This window comes from Condylura cristata, unplaced genomic scaffold, assembly GCF_000260355.1.
Source record: "Condylura cristata isolate star-nosed mole 26May11 unplaced genomic scaffold, ConCri1.0 scaffold00022, whole genome shotgun sequence".
In the NCBI taxonomy this organism is placed as follows: Eukaryota; Metazoa; Chordata; class Mammalia; order Eulipotyphla; family Talpidae; genus Condylura; species Condylura cristata.
In genome coordinates this window covers 5,034,034-5,056,883 of record NW_004567123.1, presented here as the reverse complement: position 1 = coordinate 5,056,883, position 22,850 = coordinate 5,034,034, and the positions used below count along the sequence as shown (strand labels likewise).

General features: G+C 41.5%; 1 protein-coding gene across 1 annotated transcript in view; it reads left to right on the top strand.

Annotated features, from left to right (window-relative positions):
* The window catches only part of SLC24A3 (solute carrier family 24 (sodium/potassium/calcium exchanger), member 3), a 457,509-nt gene that overhangs the window by 376,320 nt on the left and 58,339 nt on the right, over positions 1–22,850 (top strand). The window contains exon 7 of the mRNA XM_004687143.2: positions 19,657–19,731. Within this exon, the coding sequence (XP_004687200.2) occupies positions 19,657–19,731 (75 nt within the window). The remainder of the gene's footprint in view (positions 1–19,656; positions 19,732–22,850) is intronic.

Here is a 22,850-nt window from a genome sequence, read left to right as displayed (position 1 = left end):
AAGATATATAGCACCTCTTTTTTTAAATTTCTTCAAGTTTATAGAATACTGATACCTTACTTCTTCTCTACCACATTTCAGATGATCAAGAAGAGCAGAGGAAATAAATGCAGTGAAATATTGTGTGACTTTATTAGTTGGACTTGTGGAGAGGGAAGATTAGTTAAACCTATGAGCTTAATGACTTTTGCAGTTATCTTTTATATATATATATATATATATATATATATATATATATATATATATATATATATGATCAGTAAATCTCCTTGGAAAATGCAGCGACAGTCTGGCCACTTTGGACACAGATTTAGTGTTACAGTATTCTTTATGACCAAAAGTGGGTCCCGTGCTTTTACATATTTGGGCTACGGGTGCTGAGATGGTCCATGAAGCCACAGCACTATGAACCCTGCTAAAGCTTCCTTGTGGGTCAGTGGCAAATGTTGCAAGGATTAAAAGCATGGACTTTGAACACGGGTAAACCTTGATTTTAGTATGCTGAGTAAAATGACCCAGATAGAAAAGGCCAAATGTCTACAATAGTCAAATTTATAGAGATGGAAAGTCAAGTGGAGACCGAAAGAGAAGGAATGGGGAACTAGTGTTTAATGGCTACAGAGTTTCAGCTTAGTAAGATGAAAAATTCCGAAAATGCATGATGGTGACAATTGCACAGCAATCTAAATGTGTTTACTCTGCTTGAACACAAATATTGGTAAGATGATAAATCTTATGTGTATTTTACCATAGTTAAAAGTAGTTAAAAATAATAATGTGGAATAAATTGTCATTATGAAAATAATAATAATAATAATGTGGACTATCAATGGACAAACATAGGTTTGGACGTGACTCTGCCACTTTCATCTGTAGGACTGATCTAATTTTTTATTTTCCTCTATGTAAAATGGAATAGCCATGTGAAACTGCACAGAAGTGTTGGCAGATAGAGGGTATTGCCAGTCCATGAAAAATACGGCACTCCCAGTGCACAGCCTCAGGTACTGGGCTTATAAGGGGCAGGCAGGTGGGAGTAGGAGGAGATACAACAATGTTGTCCTGAAGGAAAGCAGGACATTTTTATCTTAGGAAACTAAGTTGAACCCTATCCTATTAGAACACTTGCTGAGTATAGAACTGAAAGAGATCCAGAAGCACCTGGCACCTGGTACGTGGTGTTTCTTGCTAAGCCCAGTGTCATAGTTTTCTATTGCTGCTGTCACAAAATACCAAGCAGCTTAAGACAACACAAATTGTCTTACAGTTCTGGATGTTAGGAGTCTAAAGTTAGAGTGGGGCTATGTTCCTTCTGGAAATTATAGGAAAGAATTCAGTGTCTTGTCTTGTTATGCTTCTCAAGGTCACCTACATTCCCTTGGCTTGGAGTCCCTTCCTTGTGTCATCACAGCCTCCATCATTCCATTGTTGTGTCTCCTCTTCCTCCCTCTTACCTGCCTCTTAGAGGTCCTTTGTGATTACATGGGACCCACTCAACAAATCCCCCCATTACAGGATGCATAAATCACATCTACAAAGTCCCTCTTATCATGTAAGTTAACTTTTCCTCAGGTCATAGAAATTAGTATATAGATATCTCTGGAAGATCATTATTGAGCCAATCACACCAATCTGTTTTTTTGACCAGCTAAGATGCCTTTTATGTACCCTTAAGCCCAACTCAAGAGGTAAATTAGTTGTGCTCTAGGTTAAGTGCTCCTGACAATAGATCTGGTGTCTTCAATGACTCCAGTCATGCTATCATAGTATTTTTTAAAATCCTAAGTCTAGTTCTGCAATTCCTTTGGCTATTTAGATTTAACAATGTGGTCATGTAGAATTTACTTCCTACAAAAAAGTTGGCTTTCCCAAGTTATTAAGTCTTGCATGACGTGAACTCACCTTCCACTTTAACTACTTGAGAACAGTGGGGTGGTTTTGGATTTAATATCTTTTTAATATAAATTTTACCAGCATGACAAGTTACTGTGATCCTCAGTTTTCCACATCTGTATAATGGAGACAATGTAGGATTGCATTGGTCAGTGAGGGCTCATAACAAAGTACCACTGACTGGGTGACCTCAATAGCAGAAATTTATTTTCTTACACTTCCGAGGCTAAAAGTCCAAGGCTCAGTTGTTAGCCAGTTGGTTTTCTCAGAGGCACCTCTCGTTGGCTGGCAGAGTCTCCTTCTTCCTGTGTCTTCATGCTGTCATCCCCCTGTATCACCAGTGTACATTTTGTTCTCCATAAGGAAGAGAAAATTGTATTGTATTAGATCTCACACTAACATTCGCACTCTAACCTGATAGAATCTGTAAAGACTGACTCTCCAAATGCAGGCACATTGTAGGATAGCAGAATTAGGACTGCAGTGTATGAATTTCGGGGAGGCAACTCAGCTCCTCATGACGACTCACCTTGAAGAGTTGTACAGGAATTAACGTATGGAGAGAAAAGTCATTAACATGGTGCATGGCACTAGAAAATTTTCAATGAAGTGCTACTGCGACTACTGCTGTTGGGCTTTTCCCCAAAATGTCATGGTTTTGGTTTTTGGTTTTTGAATTTTCTTACGTCACTGTTCATTTTCGTACAGTATTTGGTTTCTCCCCTCATGTATAGTCCCTGTAGTTCTCCCACTATGATATCACCCGTGATCCACCATCATAGTCCCTTGTGCACTTCTCTATTTGACCCTTTTGATTTCCCTCCTCTGCATATGCCTCTGATGGTATAGTTGTTAAAGCAAGTTGGCTGTTATTCCCTCTTACTCCTTTCTATAGCTGCTATAAAATAGTTCACAATTTATATGGAAAAATAAAATGATTCTCGTGCCTTCCATACCCTTTTGAGTTCCCTACTCAGCACTTATTTTTATAGGCATGACATGCATAAATACTGAAGCATCACCCGGCAAAGGGGATGCATTTTCAGTCTTTTGCTTCATGGTAGTGTGATTTAAATGCCATTTAAAGGGAGACAGCTTATCTCTTTGAAATGCTTATTATCAAGGCATGCTTGAGTCACTTTTTCAATGCAGGGATGCTGGCTTTGATTTTCACAGACCACTTATGATTTTGTTAGCTCATTCCTGCTAACTCCTGGGATCCAGAATTTTACAGTTCATAGAAAAACTGAGAAAATGAGTCTCCTATTCACAGGTCCCAGTCACCCAGCTGGCAGCAGGAATTCTGCAAGAAGATGCTACTCCCTGTAAAGAGGACATCAAGAACTTTATGATAACTGGATCTAAATACTCATCCAGTGTCCATCCAAAGACAATATCAAAATGATCGTAATATCTCAAAACCAGTAATATCACAAATATCCACCAATAGGAAAATGGATAACAGAAGGAAAACTTCTCAAAAAAAAGAACAGAATATTGATAGATACAACTACATAAATGAAACTCAAAAAATCTGTTGCATGAAAGAAGATGCAAAAGTATACATGCAGTGTGATCCCACTTATATGAACTTCTAGAACAGTGAAAATTAATCTATGGTGCTAGAAATAAGGTCATTGATTGGCTGGATGGGAAAGATGGCATGATTTACTGGAAGGAAAATGAGCAACACTTTTAGGAGTGATAGAAATGCTGACTGGAATGGTGGTGGGGGGAAAACCCACTATTTGTTTATAACTAATTGAGCTGTATATTTTATTTTATTTTTTTAAATTTATTTATGCGTATAGAACTGGAGTACAGGTCAGAGGTGCAGGGGCAGTGAGAGGATTCACCAGAGATAGAGTGGGGAGCAGAACAGGCAACTGATGAAGTACACTGCTGAGGGGAGCAGCAGGTAGGTCAGGAGAGGTCTGCCGCACCATGTGGATCACATCCGGGGAAGGAGGGGATCAAACTCATGCTAAAGTGGCTTTTGCTTCTTAGTGCTGTGCTTTAAACCGCTGTGCCACCAAGGAGGGCCCTGAGCTGTATATTTTAAATGGATGCATTTTATTGCTTATAAATTAAGCTTCAGAGTAAAAAAAAAAAATCCAACCAAGATAGAATATTAACCCAGTCAGTTTCACAGCCTGTGTGATTAGAAAGTCATTTGACTACACTTTTCATATTCATGCATGTTTCGTCTCATAAGTAGAGCCTGTTTCTAATTTATTAATGTTCTTACTTTTGAACATCTAAAATACTTTGTGCTTGATTCTCAGGAGGGACATTTACATCTCTTATCTACAAGCTCCTTGAAATAACAGTTGTGATGCACAAAAGAAATGAATCTGTCATATCCCAGAGACCAGAAAGGTATTCCAAGAATGGTCTGGAAATTCTAGAAGCCAGCTATCAGATGTGATTGTGTTGATCTGGAGCACAGAAAGCTTCAACCATGAAGAACATATGCAGGAAAAGAGTAAATTGGAGATGAGGGAATTGGGTTCTCTGGGGAGTACTCAGAGCTCCCAGCCCAGAATCAGGTATGGTGTATAGGGATGTTCGTGCAGGAGTAATCAGGGTAGTTTGCTAAAGACTGTACTTTAGCTTTCTAATTAGTTGCCCCAAACATAGTAGTGTAAAAGATAACTTAGTAATATAGTTTGAAATCAGAGTGTGATGACTGCAGAAGTGTGCTTTCTGAGTGTTGCTTTGATTATTCTGGGTCTTTTCTGATTTCAAAGGGTAAGACAAAAATCATAAAAGGACTTCAAGAGAGGAATTGATATGGTTATGACCAGAATAGAAAATTGAGAAACTCAGGAAGAATCATGTCATTCAGCATTCAGAGCAGAAATAAAAAGTGCTGACAATTATATGGAAAATTTGAAGATAAATCTGGAGGCTCCAATATAAAATATAACTGGAGCTGAAGAAAAAGAAAGCACAAAAATTGGAGAAGAGGAAGTCAAGGACTATCTAACAGTAGGACACTTCTAAAAGAAAGAAAATATGAGTCTACATGAGTTGACATGGTAACAGACACAGAAACTTTTTTAAAAAACTATAGTAGAAACATTTGCAAGAAATTTTAAGATGCCAAGGTGAAAAGATGATCCTAAATATTTCAGAAAAGATACAGGTCATGGACAAAGGAATTGAATTGGACTAACTTAGACTAGTTGGCAACACTGAATGAATGAATAGAATGTAAAACATAAAAGGAAACATTCACAGATATATTAGCCCTAATAATAATGTAATTTTTAAATATTATCAGTGTAAGAGGGTAATATAAATGAGTCCAATCTTCAGTCTTTATAGTGGGATTCAACAGATAATATCTAAAGTGATAAACCTATAAAGAGTTATTATGATTCTTTTATTTGATATTATAAAAACAAAAACTAAAAGAATCAAAAATGAAAATAATTACTACATGAAGTAGAAAGGATGAGGCAGGACATAGATTTTTGTGGTCGGCCCACAAGTGCTATTATGATTTTTTAAATATTTTAAAATTTAATTGTATACTTTAAATTTCTTACGAAGATGCTAAGTCCATTAAGATAATTCCTGGGAAAACTACCTTTCAGCTACCTGGGGAAAAGAGCGAAGAGATAAGAGAAGCAACAGTAGTCATCATGTGTTATGTGAATTTTGTTTTGATCCAGATAGTTACATATATATTAATTCATTTGATCCTCACCAATACCCTTGTGAGGAATGCTATTATTACCTCCATTTGGAAGATGGGAAATTTTAGACACAAAGTCTTGCAATAATAGCCATCCAAATGATCGTGTTAGAGCAGGAAGATGACTTGGGGATTCTGGTCCTTGTTCTTCACCACCTGCCATAGTGTCACAGTAATACCAAGTGAAGCACGTCACTTTCCATCTTTTAAAAAAGAAGTGGGTAGAAACTAAGATATAGAGGTAGAAGCAAATGACTACATGCCAGTTTTGTGACACCTAAACTAACTAAAAGCAGAAGTATTATGAATGGTTGCTTCGGTAAGGACACATTTTTACTTTCATTTTATATTCAGTTTGTACTACTTGATTTCTCAACCACAATTATCTACTTTTTAAGGTTCACTTTATACAATACCTGCAAATTTCAGTCACTTTTAATTTAAAATTAACTTTAAATAAGAACAAATTTATGAAACTCAATATATGACCCTGGTACCTCCCAAGATCAGAAGTGATTTCTATAAATGTGAATGACTTATGCTGTCAGACGTAAGCTTGGGAAATTTGATATTCACATTTTATTGTTTTAAGTATTTGTTTCATTTGGAGGAAAATAGATTAAAATTTCCCTATCAATACATCTATCCAATTTAAAAGCTCCAAACAATGATTAGACTGTATTAGTCTTGTGCCTCGGTAAAAGTGAAGCTCTGTAACCTCTGAGACCAGGGCATGAAAGCCCATACTACTTTTCTCTACTTTCTTGAGATGCTTACATTTGAAGACATGAACCCAATATAAGGTGTCTAGGTGCCCTACGTGGTCCTACTATGAGGAAGCCCTAATATGGGGACGGGTCAAGTTTAGCTAGGAGCCCCCACTGAGACCCCAGTCTTCAGTCACCATCAGTTCCCACTCATGCAAACAAACAAATCTTCAGGTGATACCACTCCCCAGCTTTTTATCGTTCCAATTACAAAGTGAAATAGCAGCTCCACTTCTTGGTATATGTTGATGTGACTCTCAAAATAGCTCTTCTATAAATTGAAGAAAGATATTAAAACATCCCTACCTTCCAATCAGAGTGATAAATAACAGCATCGTTAGTGGAGACTGAAATATTCACAAGGAATATATAGAATTCATTAATTCTCAGTGTCTCACACAAACAAGATGGGGTTTCCTTCCATATTGTTTGGGGCCAGGGAATGCCAGGTAGTTTCTCATTTCTGATTATCAGAACACTCCTTAACCTGAAATGTCTGGGTGGCCAGTGGTTTCAACTCCTGGTGTTTGTTGGAATTACACGGGGAACTTTGAAAAATTCCAGTGGCCAAGCCAGCATGTGTGGGGAGTGGGATCCAGGCATGGCAGCTAACTAGCTTCCAGGTGATTCCATTGTGCCAAGATCGAGAACCAGGCCTCCCTGAGAGTCTAATACAGAGGTCTAGGATGAGCCCCGGAATATGTATTCATCAAACAGCCCATGTTATTCTTATGGTCAGCTAAGTTCAGTAATTGCTGGCAGGGGCTAAGCACCTGGGCTTCGCTGGTATTCAGAACTATTTCAAGATGTAGCTCAGTCACTTGCAAACTATGAACCTTTACCTTAATTGACTCACCTGTAAAATGGGAATATTGCAAGTTTGGAAGGAAAAAGACCTATTAAATGCTTGCTTCTATGTGTAGCACATAGATACCAATTTTAAGAGTTGTCTAGTATGGGGTCGGGCTTGATCACAAGCCCTCAGCCCCTAATAACAATGTAATACTAGACCCGGAAGGCCCCACATAACTCAAGTGGCCTTTTCTTTCCTAAAAATGAGGTAGAGTGAATTGATATATGAAAAGTCTGTTGCTGCTATTTGCCTTTAATTTTGTACTGTATCTATGTTTTGTTTCAGTCTTGTATGTTTCTCTCTTTGGCGTCGATACAGTTAATGCCACTATATGCAGATGCTCTTTGCTCTAATAGTACTTACACAACACACCTGCCAAAGGTCTTGTCAGACATTTTTTTTAAAGAGTTATTTATGCATACAGAACTGGGGTACAAGCCAGAGGTGCAGGCACGGCGAGAGGATTCACCAGTGACAGAGTGGGGGATGGAACAGGCAGATTGACGAAGTACACTGCTGAGGGGAGCAGTGGGCGGGTCAGGACAAGTCTGCTGTGCCATGTTGAGTCACCTCCGGGGCCCAGGATCAAACTTGCACTGAAGCGGCTGCGGCCTGCTTGCAGTGTTGATCCTAACCCATAGCGCCACCAGGGAGGGCCCTTGCCAGACATTTTTGCTTCCATCGTGACATGTTGCTGCAGGGCTGATGTGGGGGAATAGTATTGTGCCATGCATGAGTGCAAAGCTGAAATGGGGAAGGTCATGGCAGCGCCCTAGAGTACATGGTACATTTAGGGTGAAGCTGGAAAAAAGCTCAAGCATCCAGGCTACATATTCTGAAAAGTGGAGAGAGTGAGAAAAGGGAAAGAAGGGTGCATCCCACGTCCATCTCCCACAGGCATCAGCACCCACCCCCTATCTCAGCTGTCCCTCCACAACGTCAGCCCAGATCCCTACACTGTACTGTCCTCACTACACTTCAGATTCCATGAACTACTAAGCTACCAGCTACACTCTGCTTCTGCGGCGCAGGGTATGTGCAAGTTCCAGGTTTTTTCTGTCCTCCCATTAGCATCTATGATCGACACCTACAGTCTTATATGAATGCCCAATGGAAGGCACCTGGAGTGTGGTGTGGGCATGTGCAGATGGGCACAGCAGAGCCAAAAGACTGAGCATATAAGGGCAGCAGAGGATGGTGTGGTGGAGTGTGGTAGAGAGCGTCAGAGAAAGGCTAAGAGAGAAAAGAGCCTATAGGGGCTCACAGCGGGTCACAAGTTGCTGTATCCGTGCTGGCTTGTTTTCCCCTAACCGGTGAGGATGATGTCAAAGTCTGCAAGGTTCTCTTTCAAGCTGCCTGAACTGACAGTGAACCTACCCAGCCTGGGACGGTCGCAGGACATATGGTCATTTGCAGAATGAGAAATTAACATGATACGTAGCAAAGCTCTCCCCATGTTTATAGCTAAAAACTCTTCAGCTCTTTGGCTAAGGGGCTTTTGTTGGTGGGGCTGGTGATACTGGGCCACACAGTTCCCTCAGAACCTCTGCTTCAGTGCCTAACACAGATCAAACTGAGAGGTGTTATTGATGCACTACCATGTTTTAATTCTCAATTCCTTTAATGTGAACGATCATATCTTTCAAGCACACATTAAAGAAATGTTCTTTTATTCAATTTACCCTGGCTGCAGAATCGATTTACAAGCGTCACCTGCTCTCCCTACCCTGAGTCACAGAAATTACTTAAAATAGATCATCTGGCAGATCAACTGCGACCGAACAAGCCACAGGGACATAGCAACCAGCAATTTTTAGTATGAAAATATCACCACATGCTCATTAAAGCACAGCATACCCTGCACCCACACCTACGGGGGCCATTTCCTGTAAACACATATACTTCACTATAAGTCAGATTAACTCCTAATGCTTCAAAAGTCCTATTCTTTGTCCAATGGTAGATTAAAATCTTAATTTTTAAAGTCCACAACCCACATTTTCCCTCCTCTTTAACTTGATGGTGCCAGAGAAACTTGGATCCTTCCCGGGTATGAAAAGGGCATTCTAAATCCATATTCAGGCCTGTGAACTGAAAAGCACTTGGCTCTCCTGCTCTTCTATCCCCTTTGTCTTCAGCATTTTTGCTTTGCAGAGAAGCTAGAGAGGGGAAGTGGAGCATCTGTCCCCCTTGAGTCCATCAACAGTTTTTGGGCTGCGTGGAAAGTGTCTACATTTGCAGGATGATATAGAACCAAATGCTATTATAATAATGTATGTATTTAGCCAGTCTTACTTCCAGAAGCTTAAGCTCAAATATGTGGTCTTAACTCATACAATTAATGTTAACGTTCCTTTTCATCAACACTTCAAACACAAAGAAACCCCCCGTGTCAACTTGGAGAACCTAGTACTGCGATGTTAGATATCGAATTGATTCAAGTTTGAGCTTCTCCTTGTAGGTTTTGAAACTGATTAAGTGAGGACATATTTGCCATAAATATCTATCTTCAAGGCTACCAACCCAAGTAGTATAAATTTTAAAATAAATTTAGCATCGCTCCAACTTAATTTAACCTTTATACTGTCTTTTCAGTGGATAAAGAGCTTGAAAGGGACTGTAATTTTCTGGCATTATTCCACAGAGGTGTGATTTCCCCCAGCCTCTTCAGCAGGGTTAGTGCTTGAAATAAATGAAGTAGGAAACCCCATTCAAGCAATGCTTCTAATTTGCACTTGCAGCAGAAACACAGAGTTGTTCTCAGGCACGAGGGTCCTAAGTGCCTCCTCAGGCCCACTGCTGAGGGTGAGGGCCAGCTCACCAGTCTTTTGCTCTTTATAGTTCCGTTTCACAGGTGTGACTCCTGCCTGGGAATTGTCTGTTCTCTGAGGCTGTAACAAGCACATGGGTCACCTGGGGCTCTTGTTATGCTACAGATTCCAATGCGGTGGATCAGACTGGGGTCTGAAAGTTGCATTTCTAACAAGCTGTCCTGTTTCACACTTGGAATAAATGAATGTCGCTGTGGGGAGAGTCTCTCTTCAGCCCTCCTCGGAGTGACTCCAATTCTGCCCTTGTCAGACTGAGATAGGCGAAAAATTGTTGTGAGCCACTCTGATTCTTCCTGGAAAACTATATAAAAATAAGCCAAGTTTCTCTCTGTGATAATGGACGGAACAGAAGACACACATAATTGAAATCAACAGATAGCCCCCAAACGGGTTTTTGCCAATAGTTTCCACATCCTCCATCCCATTCTTATCTGTGTAGCCAGAATGGACTGAGGGGCACGTTACCTTCTGTGCCCTTTCTGGTGGATGGACAATTAATTAAATAACCAAAAGCAGGAACTCAGAAAGAGCAGAACCTCAGGGCTTCCAAAAGCTAAATTAAAGGGTCTATGAACTGGAATTTAACCACTTCAATTTATTTTTTTTATTTCATTATTTATGAGGCAACAAATCTTAGTAACACTGGCAGTACAAGTGACTTTGTCTCCAGTAAAAATGTAAGAGATTTTCCTGCTGTATTATAGTTATTGTAATATCTATAATTTTGCCGATACCTGAAACCTCTCTCATTCACACTGCTTCAGAATGACTAACTCTTCTTATAATAAGGAAACTGGCTAGCTCTTGTTAATAAATAGGATGATTACTGTGTCTCTACTCTCACTGTTTTGATAAATGGATTGACATTTGTGAACATTTTTATAGTCTGTACCATTTATTTTGTGCCTCTTCATATGTACTTTTGCACAATGCCAAGGGGGTACATACACAAAATGTTTTAAGTACCCCCAAGCACAGTGTCACACAGCTAAGAAATAGCAACAGTGTGTTCATCATTGCCAATATTTGTGAATATTATGCACAATCACTAAACTTCTGATTTTGTGCTTATCCAAACAAAGGCAGAATATTTATTTAACCAACACCTAAAATCTAATAAGTAAGGTTACCAGACCTAGCACATAAAATACAGGGCACCCAGTTTAATCTTCAATTTCAGATAATCAGCAAATATATTTTTAGCATATTCCCTAAGCAATATTTGAAATATACTTTCAAAAATTGTTTACTTGAAATTCAAATTTCACTGGGCAGGTCTTATGTTTTCTCGTCAACTTGGATAAGAAAACCTACTGTTAAAACTAATATGTAATGTTACCAACTAACATTGTGATGGCTCTTTTGCTTTGTTTGAATAGCATTTTTGTTAATGGACAACATACACTAAGAAGTGTGTTTATCTTAACAGTACATGACAGCTGATAAGTCAGCACCCGCGGCCCTCCCTAGTGGTTCAGTGCGTTAAAGCACAGCACTTTGAAACTCTCCACAGCCACTGCAGCATGAGTTCGATCCCAAACAGGGAGCTGACCCACATGATGCAGCAGGCCTCTCCTTAACCCACCTGCTGCTCCCCTCAGCAGTGTATTTTGGTCAGTGTGTCTATTCTGCTCCCCACTCTGTCTCTGGTGAATCCTCTCACCCTCTGCACTGCTGGCCTGTACCCTAGTTTCTGTATATATAAATAAATGTCTTTTTTAAAAAATGTCAGCACACTGGCCAGGACCCTGATCAAGAGTGCCCCTATGCCTTCTTCAGACTCAACCTTTGGCCCAAGGAGAATACTGTTTAAACTTCAAACAATAAAATTAGTACACTCTGCTTTCAGCCACTAGCTAAATGGGACTGGGTTGTATTGTAAAGCTTACAAAACCGTGTGTGTGTGTGTGTGTTGGTGGGAATGCTTATTCTGATTACTGGCTTAGGTGTAAAGCCACATTTCAAAGATAGATAGAGCTGACAGTGCCAATGCGTACCCCAACCACTCACCCTTAGCACCTCAGTTCCCACTGACCTGACTCCCAAATGCCAAGACCTGACTTGCTCTGGCAAGGACTCTCCTTCGTCACTGCCCCGGGAGCAGGAACTCCAGGAAAGTTACACTCCTGGGTGCAGTCTCTAACCAATGACTGATGAGAGTGAGGAGATAAACACCAAGGTCTTTCCCTTTGGGTGTGAAAGGAAATGGGCAAGTTCTACTTGGTCTCCCAGAGATTGTACCCAGGATTGTACCCGTTCCTCACTGCCATATTACCTTCCTCCCATCATCTGCCTCACTACCACCAGCTCCTAACAGTGTTTCCCAAATGGACTGTGAAGGTCTGGCTGTGGCTCTGTTTCTAGGTGATTCCAAGTAAACATGTTGTTACATGAAATCTCCCTAAACCCCTTGCGTTTATTCACCAGTCTGTATCAGGTCCCCTGGCTGCTGAATATGGTGCAAGGTGCTGGCAGACTCCACTGGCTTTGTGGTGGGCAGCAAAGACTCCAGGAGTTCAGAGCTTCCAAGTCCAATATTGATTTTCCTATGCCACAGCCAATTCCTATGGAACACTGTGAGCCACCGAAGTCTGTAGACTTAGAGGGCAGTGGCTTACATTTAACATAAAAACCACTGCATGGAATGTTTTGAATGACGGAGAAGGCAATTCTGAGAACTGGGCTCTCCAGCTCATTAGGAGTTTCCGTGGTTATTGTTCGGTCCCATCAATGACGAGCATGCAGGAGATTATTTTGCTGCACAAGCCTGATGTAGCCTCATTTTTATTTAAATCTATCTCCAATAGCAGCTTGTTTACTCATCATTTGTTTTCCTGACATAAAACTAGAACTCAAAATGAGATATCTTAGAAAATATATAAAATTGAAAATATGAATTCATCATTTGCTCCTGTTTGTGAAGATTGATTTGCAGAAGTTCATTGTATTTTGCAAAAGCATATTATTGTCCTTTTTATGTGGCCTGATGATTATTCTCTGTTTTGACAGTAAACTCCTAGAAAGTAAGAGGCACTTGTATTTCAGTGACCTTGCGTAGCATGCAGGTATTTAAGAAGCGTACTTAAATAACCAGTAGATGGTAGCACCAAGACTTCCCCAAGTCACTTTCCCACATCCTGAACCTTTGCGTCCTCAAGTTGTGGGGTGCAGCTAGGGTGCCCTCCTTATCCCACTTTCTGTGATGACCTTTACTGAGATAAGAATTAACTGTAGAAACTGTCAGCACAGAAGCTTTGAATGAAAATCGTATCATGATTTTTCAAATCCCTTTTTCGTGAATGTGTATGAAATAATATTTTCTGAGATTATATCAGCTTTATGATTTATGTCATGTAACAATTATGATGTTTTCTTTGCTTCAATTATTTTTCTAAAAGGCAAAGTGCTTACCAGTGGAAGGCATTTGTGCCTTAAAAAAAAGTGTCTGCAATGTTAAGGTCTATTATTCACCAAGAAAATCACCATATATATTGTATTATATTCATACTCTCCCCACATGTTCTATGTGTGTATAATACTCTAAATGTAGCTATATAATCTCCATATCCATACAATATGTATATATAATACATACCCATCTACAGAAAAATATGTAGCTTTATCACAAATAACTACTTTGAACCTCCCAGAAGAAGCCAAAATTCAAAAAGATTATCATTCATCATTGGTATAAATGACAATGTGTTTTTGTTCTTCAGTTTTGGAAGCATGGATTTTTTTTTCCTTTATGCTACTCTAAAACTAAATGAAATTATAAGAAGGAAATTGAAGCTGCATATTCAATAGAGAAAGTGTGAAATGTATCCAGAAATAGAAAAGAAATATCAAGATAAAGTCTAGCTGAGAGGGATTCCTGGAGCCCTGGGGCGTGGGGGAATAAAACCTCTGGCTTCAGTTTCTGAAAGAGTTGTTTCCCAGCGGATGGCCTTTTGTAATCTGCACCACCTATTATTGATTAATGAGGTCAAGGGCAGAATTACTCATTGTTGTTCTCCCAGGACCCCCATTATGGTCTATTCACCACAGGGGCTTGTCCTTCAGCCTTGCAGTTATTTTACAAAGTGCTCGGGAAGATGAGCTGTCTTCTCATGGGTCTACTGCCCCGGGTTGGGTGACACCTGTCAGCAGATTGCAGAGAGCCTCCCATTTTCATGCAGAGGTGATATCGTGCCCTGTCTGCCAGGAAGCATTCTAGCAGAGTCAGATTGTTGCTGGCCTCTGCGTGGACATGAAAACCCTTCACCCAACAATGAAGGGAACCACAAGGGCCCCAAGCATCAGTGTATCCAATATGTGGAAAGGTGAACTACTCAGCCACCAAACAGTGAACTGTATTGGTTTAGTATTTCAGTGAAACTATCTGAACAGAGTAATAATTTCCTAGTTAACTGACTCCCTCCTAGAATGCAGCCACCAGCATCCTTATCTCTATCTATAGTAGTCTTTATTCTATTTTCTGCTTTGCTTGTCCTGAATTTCTTTAAGCAATTTTCTTTTAATTGAGTTGTGGCCACTGCCTTTTTGTCTGTTGACTTCTATTATCCCTTCCTTTAGCTGTCGTCTCCAACAGACATGCCTAACGGCTTAAAGTCAGGAACAGGAGGGCCCTCCCTGGTGGCTCAATGGGTTAGGACGCAGCACTGCAAGCAAGCCTCAGCTACTTCAGTTAGAGTTCGATCCCCCACCCCTGAAGTGACCCACATGACATGGCAGACCTCTCCTGACCCACCTGCTGCTCCCCTCAGCTGTGTACTTCATCAGTCTGCCTGTTCTGCTCCCCACTCGGTCTCTGGTGAATCCTCTCACCACTCCAGTACCTCTGGCTTGTACCCAGTTATGAATGCATAAATAAATCTTTTTTTAAAAGTCAGGAACAGGAGACAAACCATGAGGGTGGCAATCACAAATAGATATCTGCTTCTTATCCTTGCCCCCCAGTGAGGCTGTAGCACAGTGTATAGAGGCAGAGATTTGAGACCCAGACTTCCTAGGTTCAGATCCCAGCCCTTCCCCTGCTAATTGTAAAATCTTGGTCAATTCTCTCAACTTGGTCAGACCCAGATTGTTGGCAATTGAGGCAAATGATGATTTTGTTACCACATTAGGTTGCTGTGGGACTGAATGAGATAACTCTCCCAGATTCCTTTATTTACAGGATTAATTTAAGTGATTAATGTTTGCTCTTGTGGTGAATGGTGGTCACAGAAAGGTAAGGCAGAGGGGAGGGGGACTTGATCACATGGTTATAGCTTTCACTATAAAAACTACAGAATCATCAACAGTGTTCGAATTCTTTCTAGAAAGTGGAAAGAAGTCATTCTCCATTTGAGTCCTTCGTACTTGTCTTGTTCAAAAGTTTATCACTTTTATAGGAAAAAAAATTTGCTCTGCTAAGTGTAGACTTTGAATCTAGGCTGGAATTTGATAATATAGATATTGAAAACTGCATGTAACAGAGAGAAATATGTCACTTTCCACTTCATCTTGGCATCTAGGCCTAGTGCAAGTTATGTAAATAATAAATCATTTGTATTATGCTTGCTTAATTTTTTAATTTTTATGAAAGTTATAGATGCACAGAGTTTAAAGAAAGCATCCAATTCAGGGCTCTCCCTGGCAATGCAATAGGTTAAAGCACAGCACTATGAAGCTATCACAGCTGCTGCAGCATAAGTTTGATTCCCTGCCAGGGAACTGACCCACATGGCCCAGCAGACCTCTCCTGACCCGCCTGCTGCTCCCCTTAGCAGCATATTTCAGCATATTACATTTGCCTGTCCTGCTCCCCACTGTCTCTGGTGAATCCTCTCACCCCTTGCACCTCAGGCCTGTACCTAAACAAATCTTCAAAGAAAGAAAGCATCCAATTCTGTAGGCATATGATTAAAGACAACCATCTTCCCCCAGGACCAATTTCCTATTCTCCCATGACAACTACTTTGTACTCATTTAATTTTCCTGATATTTGTTCAATATCTCTAAATTTAAGACATTGGTTCCTTGATTTATTTTTTTCCATTTCAAGCATTTGCCATTGACTTCAGTTTGAAAGGGGAAGATTTAGGTGTCACCCAACCCTCCCCACCCCTACATCACATTCCCTTCCCACCACCCTTCTCTAATAACTGTAGCCTAAGTTTGGTTAGGTGGCAGTCTATGCTTCATTTATTATGACATTGTGACCGCTCTTCATAGCTGAACTTATTAGTCCATAATGATTCATCTTCCTTTTATGCACAACTGTGTTTTCTGTGTATATAATTGTCTTCTTGTTGTTCATTTGCTTCGTTTTCTATGTCCTCTGCCCAGAGCTCTCTAATCTCTTTGGCGTGGGCTCTAAATGACCAGATATTCCACTGGTTTTGTCCTTTTGCCACCATCTCCGCCAGGGTCATTTGACCTTATCCACTATGGTTAGGTTGCTGGGTAAGTCTGTGGCAAATGTTTTCTTTTGGAATCGCTTTACCATCCTTCTAGAATCGTAATCCAGTAGCATTCCAGAAGCTCCCTTGATCTTTTATAAATCTGGTTGCTTGATGTGATGATGTGATGATGTGATGTACTGTACTTTTCTATAGCAAGTATTTTGTTTACCCCCTTCATTTGATGGAACACATCCTCCAGTAACTTTGTGAAAGGTACAGACAAAGTAAAATTTTGGGAGACAATGAAATTTTTTTAAAGATTTATTTATTTATTCATATATAACTGGGGTATAGGCCAGAGATGTGGAGGGTGAGAGGATTCACTAGAGACAGAGTGGGGAGCAGAACAGGCAGATCAATGAAGTACACTGCTGAGGGGAGCAGCGGGCGGGTCAGGAGAGGTCTGCCTCGCCATGTGGATCTCCTCTGGGGCAGGCGGGAACCGAAATCATTTGGAAGTGGCTTTAGCTTCTTAGTGCGGTGCTTTAACCCGCTGCGCCACCAGGGAGGGCCAGACAATGAAATTTTTATTTGCATTATTCTCTCACTTTTAATGACTGATTTGGCTGGACATCGAATTCTGGGTTGAAATCATTTTCCTCTAATGTTGAAGGCATGACTCCATTTTCTTCTAGCTTTCAGTACTTTTGTTGAAAAATTAAAAATTTGGTTTGGGTCCTTTGTTTATAAACCTATTTCTCTGGTAATTCCTAGGTCCTTTCCTAGAAAACCAGGGTCACTACTCACCAACTGTAGAATGTATTAAATTAGACTAGAATGTTCATTTTCCAAGAGGTCAATCCTCATCCTAGGGCTCTGAAATCCTGATTTTGTGATCATATGTCTTGGTGCATATCTTTCTTTATCCATTGTACTGGACACTGAAAGAATTCTTTTGCTCTAAAAATGTACATCCTTAGCTTCTGGAAATTCTTCCTTGAATTACTTTGGTTTACTCATTTCTCCTTTGTTTTCTATAAATCATGCTCTTCAAATGCCTGGTTTCCTACTTTTTGTCAAAGTGAGGGATATGCTTGAAGTAACGAGCATATTTGTGGATTAAATCCTTGAACTATTTTTCACTCATCCTGTTTAGGCCCACTTTGCTTTTCCACTGCCTGGTAAATGACCTGCTTTAAAAACTGTATTGCTCTGATAATTCTATCTTCTTCCTTGTGGGTTTTTATCTTTTTAAAAATCCCTTTATTAATATCAAGTTATAGCACAACAAGAAAGAGCAAAGATAATGCTGTGTGTTCAGCTTGTCATCTTTAACTAAAAACCCAAGTGATATTTTTAAGGAAAGTCACAATTGATAATAGACACAAATTTTAAGTCCATTTGTTTAATTATAATAAGTTGAGTAAATATGCACAAACTTTTGACCTCTTGGATAATGAACAGTCTAGTCCAATTTAATCCATTCTATAGTGGGTGAGTAGTGACCATGAATTCTAAGCTTTGAGATTACAAGAAGAACAAGATAAAATGGTAAAGGATATTTGTCCTAATGTGATTTCTGTGGTATAAGCACTCCCTCGCCAGCTCCACTGTCTTGTCACTTAAACCTGCAGATACAAATCCTAATAAGGCAAAATTAGCAATGGAAAATACCTAAGTGTCCATATAACAAGTGGAAGAATGTGTTAATGGAAAGTGACTGCCCTCATTATTCATTTATGGTTCTATTTAAGTCATATCTTTCATGTCACTTGAATCCAGTCTGGTTTGACTTTGCCTGATCTTTCCTTTATAGACTGACATAAGCAGTCAGGAGAGAAGCGGCACCAAGGATGCCTTGTCCTGGAATCCTCTTTTCTATTGTCTTGGTGCAGCACATGCCTGTCATTGGCCCAGCTGAGAATGGACATGTGTTGTGTCCTCTTTCACTTACAAGGTCAAGGACAAAGGCATCAAGCTGTGTCCTGTGGCTGAGGGTAGTCCACGCTTTTGCAGACAAGCAGAAGTTGTGACACTGAGAAACCACCCTGACATGGTCCTGCAGACTCCCCCTGACCTCTTTATGAACATCTGCCACCATGAACCTACTGTGCAAAACAGAGAAAACATACCCAAAATCTCTCAGAGAGAAATTTGGGACGCTTGTTAATTTTGTTGTTGTTGTTCTTTTAATTGATGCAGCATTGGTTTGTGACACTTCATAGGTTTCAGGTGTTCAGACCTCTGTCAGCATCTGCATATGTTACATTACGCTTTTCAGCAAAAAAATTCCATCCATACAATTGACCCCTTTTACCCAATATACCCACTCTGAAGGGCTTTGAAAAACTTGCTGAGGAGAAATGGGGTCTTAGCCTGGCAGCTGCAGCTCCTCCCCCTACCCCCACCACTCCTCCACACAGTGCCCAGCCATGGCCCCCTCCTTCATTGTACCTAGTGGCCAGTTTCTACTGCAAGAGGAGTCTGGACACAGCAGGCCACAGCCTGCTGGACACAGCCGTGTCTCTGACAGCACCCCAACTGTCTAAGCTCAGCAGAGCCTTCAAATCTTTAAAGGGATATCTCTAGCCTGCTAAGGATAATGTTTTCTGCAGATCAATACACAAATCAGTCTTCTAAAAAGTCTGATTAAACCACAGTTCACTTTCAATAGAGATGAAAGAACAAGGTCAGAAGACTCTAAATCCTATGCCTGTCCATGCCGCTTCTGATAGACAGCAGCTGCCCTTTTCTGGGTGCGTTCCCTGAGGAGAGGCTTCTCATATTCCCTTGACATTAGCAGGGCTGAGGCTGGCTCATTGCAGGGATTCAGGACTCCTGTGGCAGCCAGGTATGCAAGGTCGCCTTCAGCCTTGCTGAACCTTCCTCAGGCTGCCCAGCAGCCTGGGAGGCATCTACCCAAACTTCACCCTCTCCTTTCTTGGGGCTTCTACTAGTCACATGGCACAGCCCTTCCAGCCCCCTGGGCCTCCTCCATTTCTCTCACGGTGTCCCTCTAATGAAACTGTTGAGCAGGTCCCATCCTGGCACCTGCTTTTCAGAGGATTGAGACTCATCCAGCAAAGGACCGCCAATGAGTTCATTTCAACGGATGGACATCATTAAGGAAGGCAATCGAAGCACGGCGGTGTGAGGGCCACGCGTCCTCCTTTGTCCAGCGTGATGCCACATGTTTCACTGTCACCCTCCCCTCTCCCTGCAGGTAGTGGCTCTTTCCTCCTGGTGCCTGCTGCGGGACTCTATTTACTACACGCTGTCCGTGGTCGCGCTCATCGTGGTAAGTGTGTGAAGGACACCTCATCCACATTCTCCTCTTGACCCGCTGTGGTCCTTCTCTCCATGCAGGGTCATGCATGGAATTCAAAGACTCTGCTTGGCAGAGCGAGTTGCATGTCGAGGCTTGAGCAGATTTTCATTCCTCTAGCAACTTTGATCACACAGAACCCATCTCAGAACTGGTGCTCAGAACAGTTCACACTCTAATTAGCTGGTTCCCTGAGAGTCCCACGCTGTTTCCATGATTCCCCCCACTTTCCCCACAGCCCTCCTGTAACTCCCTTCAGCTCAATGTCCTGTCCTGGACTTCACTTCTCCCGCTTCTTGCTCGACATGGCCTCTGAGGACATGCCTGCCTCTCCCAAGCCCCGTCATGGCCATGAATGCCCTTGTAAAGAACCTCTCATTGCATTCCTAGCAATGCTATCTCCCTGAGGTCCTGGGCATCTCAGATAAACAACTCTCTGCAGACAACTTCATGTCCCAAACTCAATGTGTCTCTAAACGTAGATGATTTTCCCAAAGTGAACACTCTTTCTATATTTCAGCCCCTGGGCTGATCTCGCCTCCCATCCTGGGAATAATAGTGAACTGGCTTTCCTCCAAAATCCCATCATACTCATTTGGCTTAATTGTTCTGCAGATTTTCATCTCATAAAAAAATCCCCCCCAGTGTACCCTACAGATCCACTTCACTTGAGACTTTCTAACCTCTGGTCTAAAACAGGTCATTGTGGTGACAGGAGCATCACTATCACTGATCCCCCTCCTCCCTGTCCCCAGGCATCCTCTGAGCCACCCAAGTGGTGGCTGCAAATGCCAGCCCCTCGTTTAATGGATCCATGCCATCTGTAGGGACAAATCCAAACTCCCTAAGCTGGCAGGCAAGCTGCCCAGGAGAAGAGTGGCAAATTGGAAAGAAGACTGAAAGGGGAGTTGGGAGACCTGATGTGGGGCCCCCACTGCCCTTACTGGGTCTACATTTTGCCTTGGAGAATTCATCCTCTCTAGGTCTCAGTTTTCTTATCTACCAAAAAGGAACTACACCCTACAGGCTCTCTTCACCTGCTTATAACCCACTTACCTGTAGGTTATCTACTTGTAAATCTCTCTACAAATAAGTTAAAATGCACATCTGCTATGAGACTTTCCACTTTCCACGAGAAAGCAGGTAGGTTCTTCAGCCAGCAGCAGTTCCCTAGAGTGTAGTGCAGGGGTTACAACTTCAGTCCCTTCATTCAATGAGCCATTGATAATCATGAGGGTCAGCTGCACCCCAAGCTGCAGAGCATTCAGATATACCCCGCCAGACTGAAGACATGCTACATCTGATAAAGTCCCCGTTAGTACACTCAATGGCACGTGACCGCTGTGGTCTCAGACTCAATGTCACCTTTGGGAAAGGTGTTCTCAACCCGAACCTAGAAGACTCTTCTGCTATCCTCAGGTCAGATTCTCAACCACTGTGTGCGGTGAGTTTTGTCCTGCCACATAGAACTTGCTGCTGCCTGTACTCAGCTCTTCTGCTTTTAGGACATTTTAGGATGATTTTTGAAATTGCTTTTCTCACAAAAGATAGTAAAAATGAACACAACCCTCTACTCAGAATTCCTAAGAGAGATGGGTGCTATCGTAAAGACACAAGGCAGTCAGCACTGGGCCAGGATGCCCACAGATCTGAGACATCCACTGCCAACAGTAAATTTGCCTGGGGCAGCTTCTCTCCATCTTCAGCTTCATTCTGTTCTCAACATAGACACCTCCTGGATGATGTGTGAAATAACTGGTCTTCTCACAAATTTATCTGGACATGATCAAGATAGAATAAATGTAACTGTTGTTAATGATGTGTGAAGCAGTAAAGCGATTTTGCTTCTTCGGGGACACTCACTTGACCCTTGTCTCTGGTGCAGCTACCATCTGCCTGCCTCACCTCTCCCAGCACCCCTCCCCCTCCACCCCCCCCACCATCCTTTCCAGTGTGTACACGGGGTCAATCACAGAGCTGAGCCAGCCCAACAAGCAGGCAAATGGTTTCCCTCCAATGGCAGGAAAGTGCAAAAGCAAATGATACTCTATTGTTACCAAAGATTTGGACTGTATATTTACAGACCAGATGGCAAGGCTAGAGTTTTACGATTTTGAGAAAAATTACACTTCCCTTCTGTTCAGCTGTAATGAAAAAGATAAAAGTTTGTGTCCTCACGGTTTTGTCTTGGTGTTTTTACTTACAGTGGTAGTCCTCCAACATCACTGGAAACATTCAGTGTGCTTACTTAAAACTTGGCACCAAGAGATTTTAATTCATAGATTCTGATATGGAGGCTCAGGAACTGCTCATGAGCCAGAATCTTCTGCCAGCTGCCAGGGCACCTATGCCCCTGGTGCTAGACTATACTATGGGAAGCTCAGCCCCAACTGTGAGGACCCCATTTCCCTGGGGTATTCATCTGTTGCCTGACAGCAATTCAGTCTAGAGTCAATTTTGAGATTCTCAGAGAAAGGCATTATGGCAGATTGGTGATGTGGGTCTCGGCTGTTCATCCTCAGTCATTTTCCCATGAGGCTGAAAGCCAACGTTAGGTGGCAAACAGTCTTGTAACCAGGCCCAGCACTTAGAAGAGGATTTTGAGTACACCCAAGTCTATTCCATGCCAAGCCCCAGGCTGCAGCTCACAGCTGTCAAGGTTTCTGAGTCTCCTCTTTCTGTGTTGCCCTTACTGACTTGCTAACAAAATCACTCTTCTTCTTATCTTCCTTATGTCATACTAAGCTTCTCTACAGAACCTGACAGTGGGCACCTAAAATTGCCATATTGAAAAGTCCTTCCTCCTTGTCACAGTTACTGACCTGCCCACATAATTCTTTTAATGAACTGATTTATTGTCTACACTTTTGTTCATTTCTGTATAGCATTTGATTTCACCTCAGGTATAATCCCCATAATTTTCCCACCACCACAGCACTAGTGACCATCACCACAGCCCTTGTGCTTCTTTCCCTGTGTTAACCCCTTTCTCTCCCCCTCCCCCACTGGATACCTTAGATTCATGGTCAGTTTCTAAGTTTTCTTTTCCCTGACCCCTTTGTTTGTTTTTCTATATTCCACATATAAGTGAA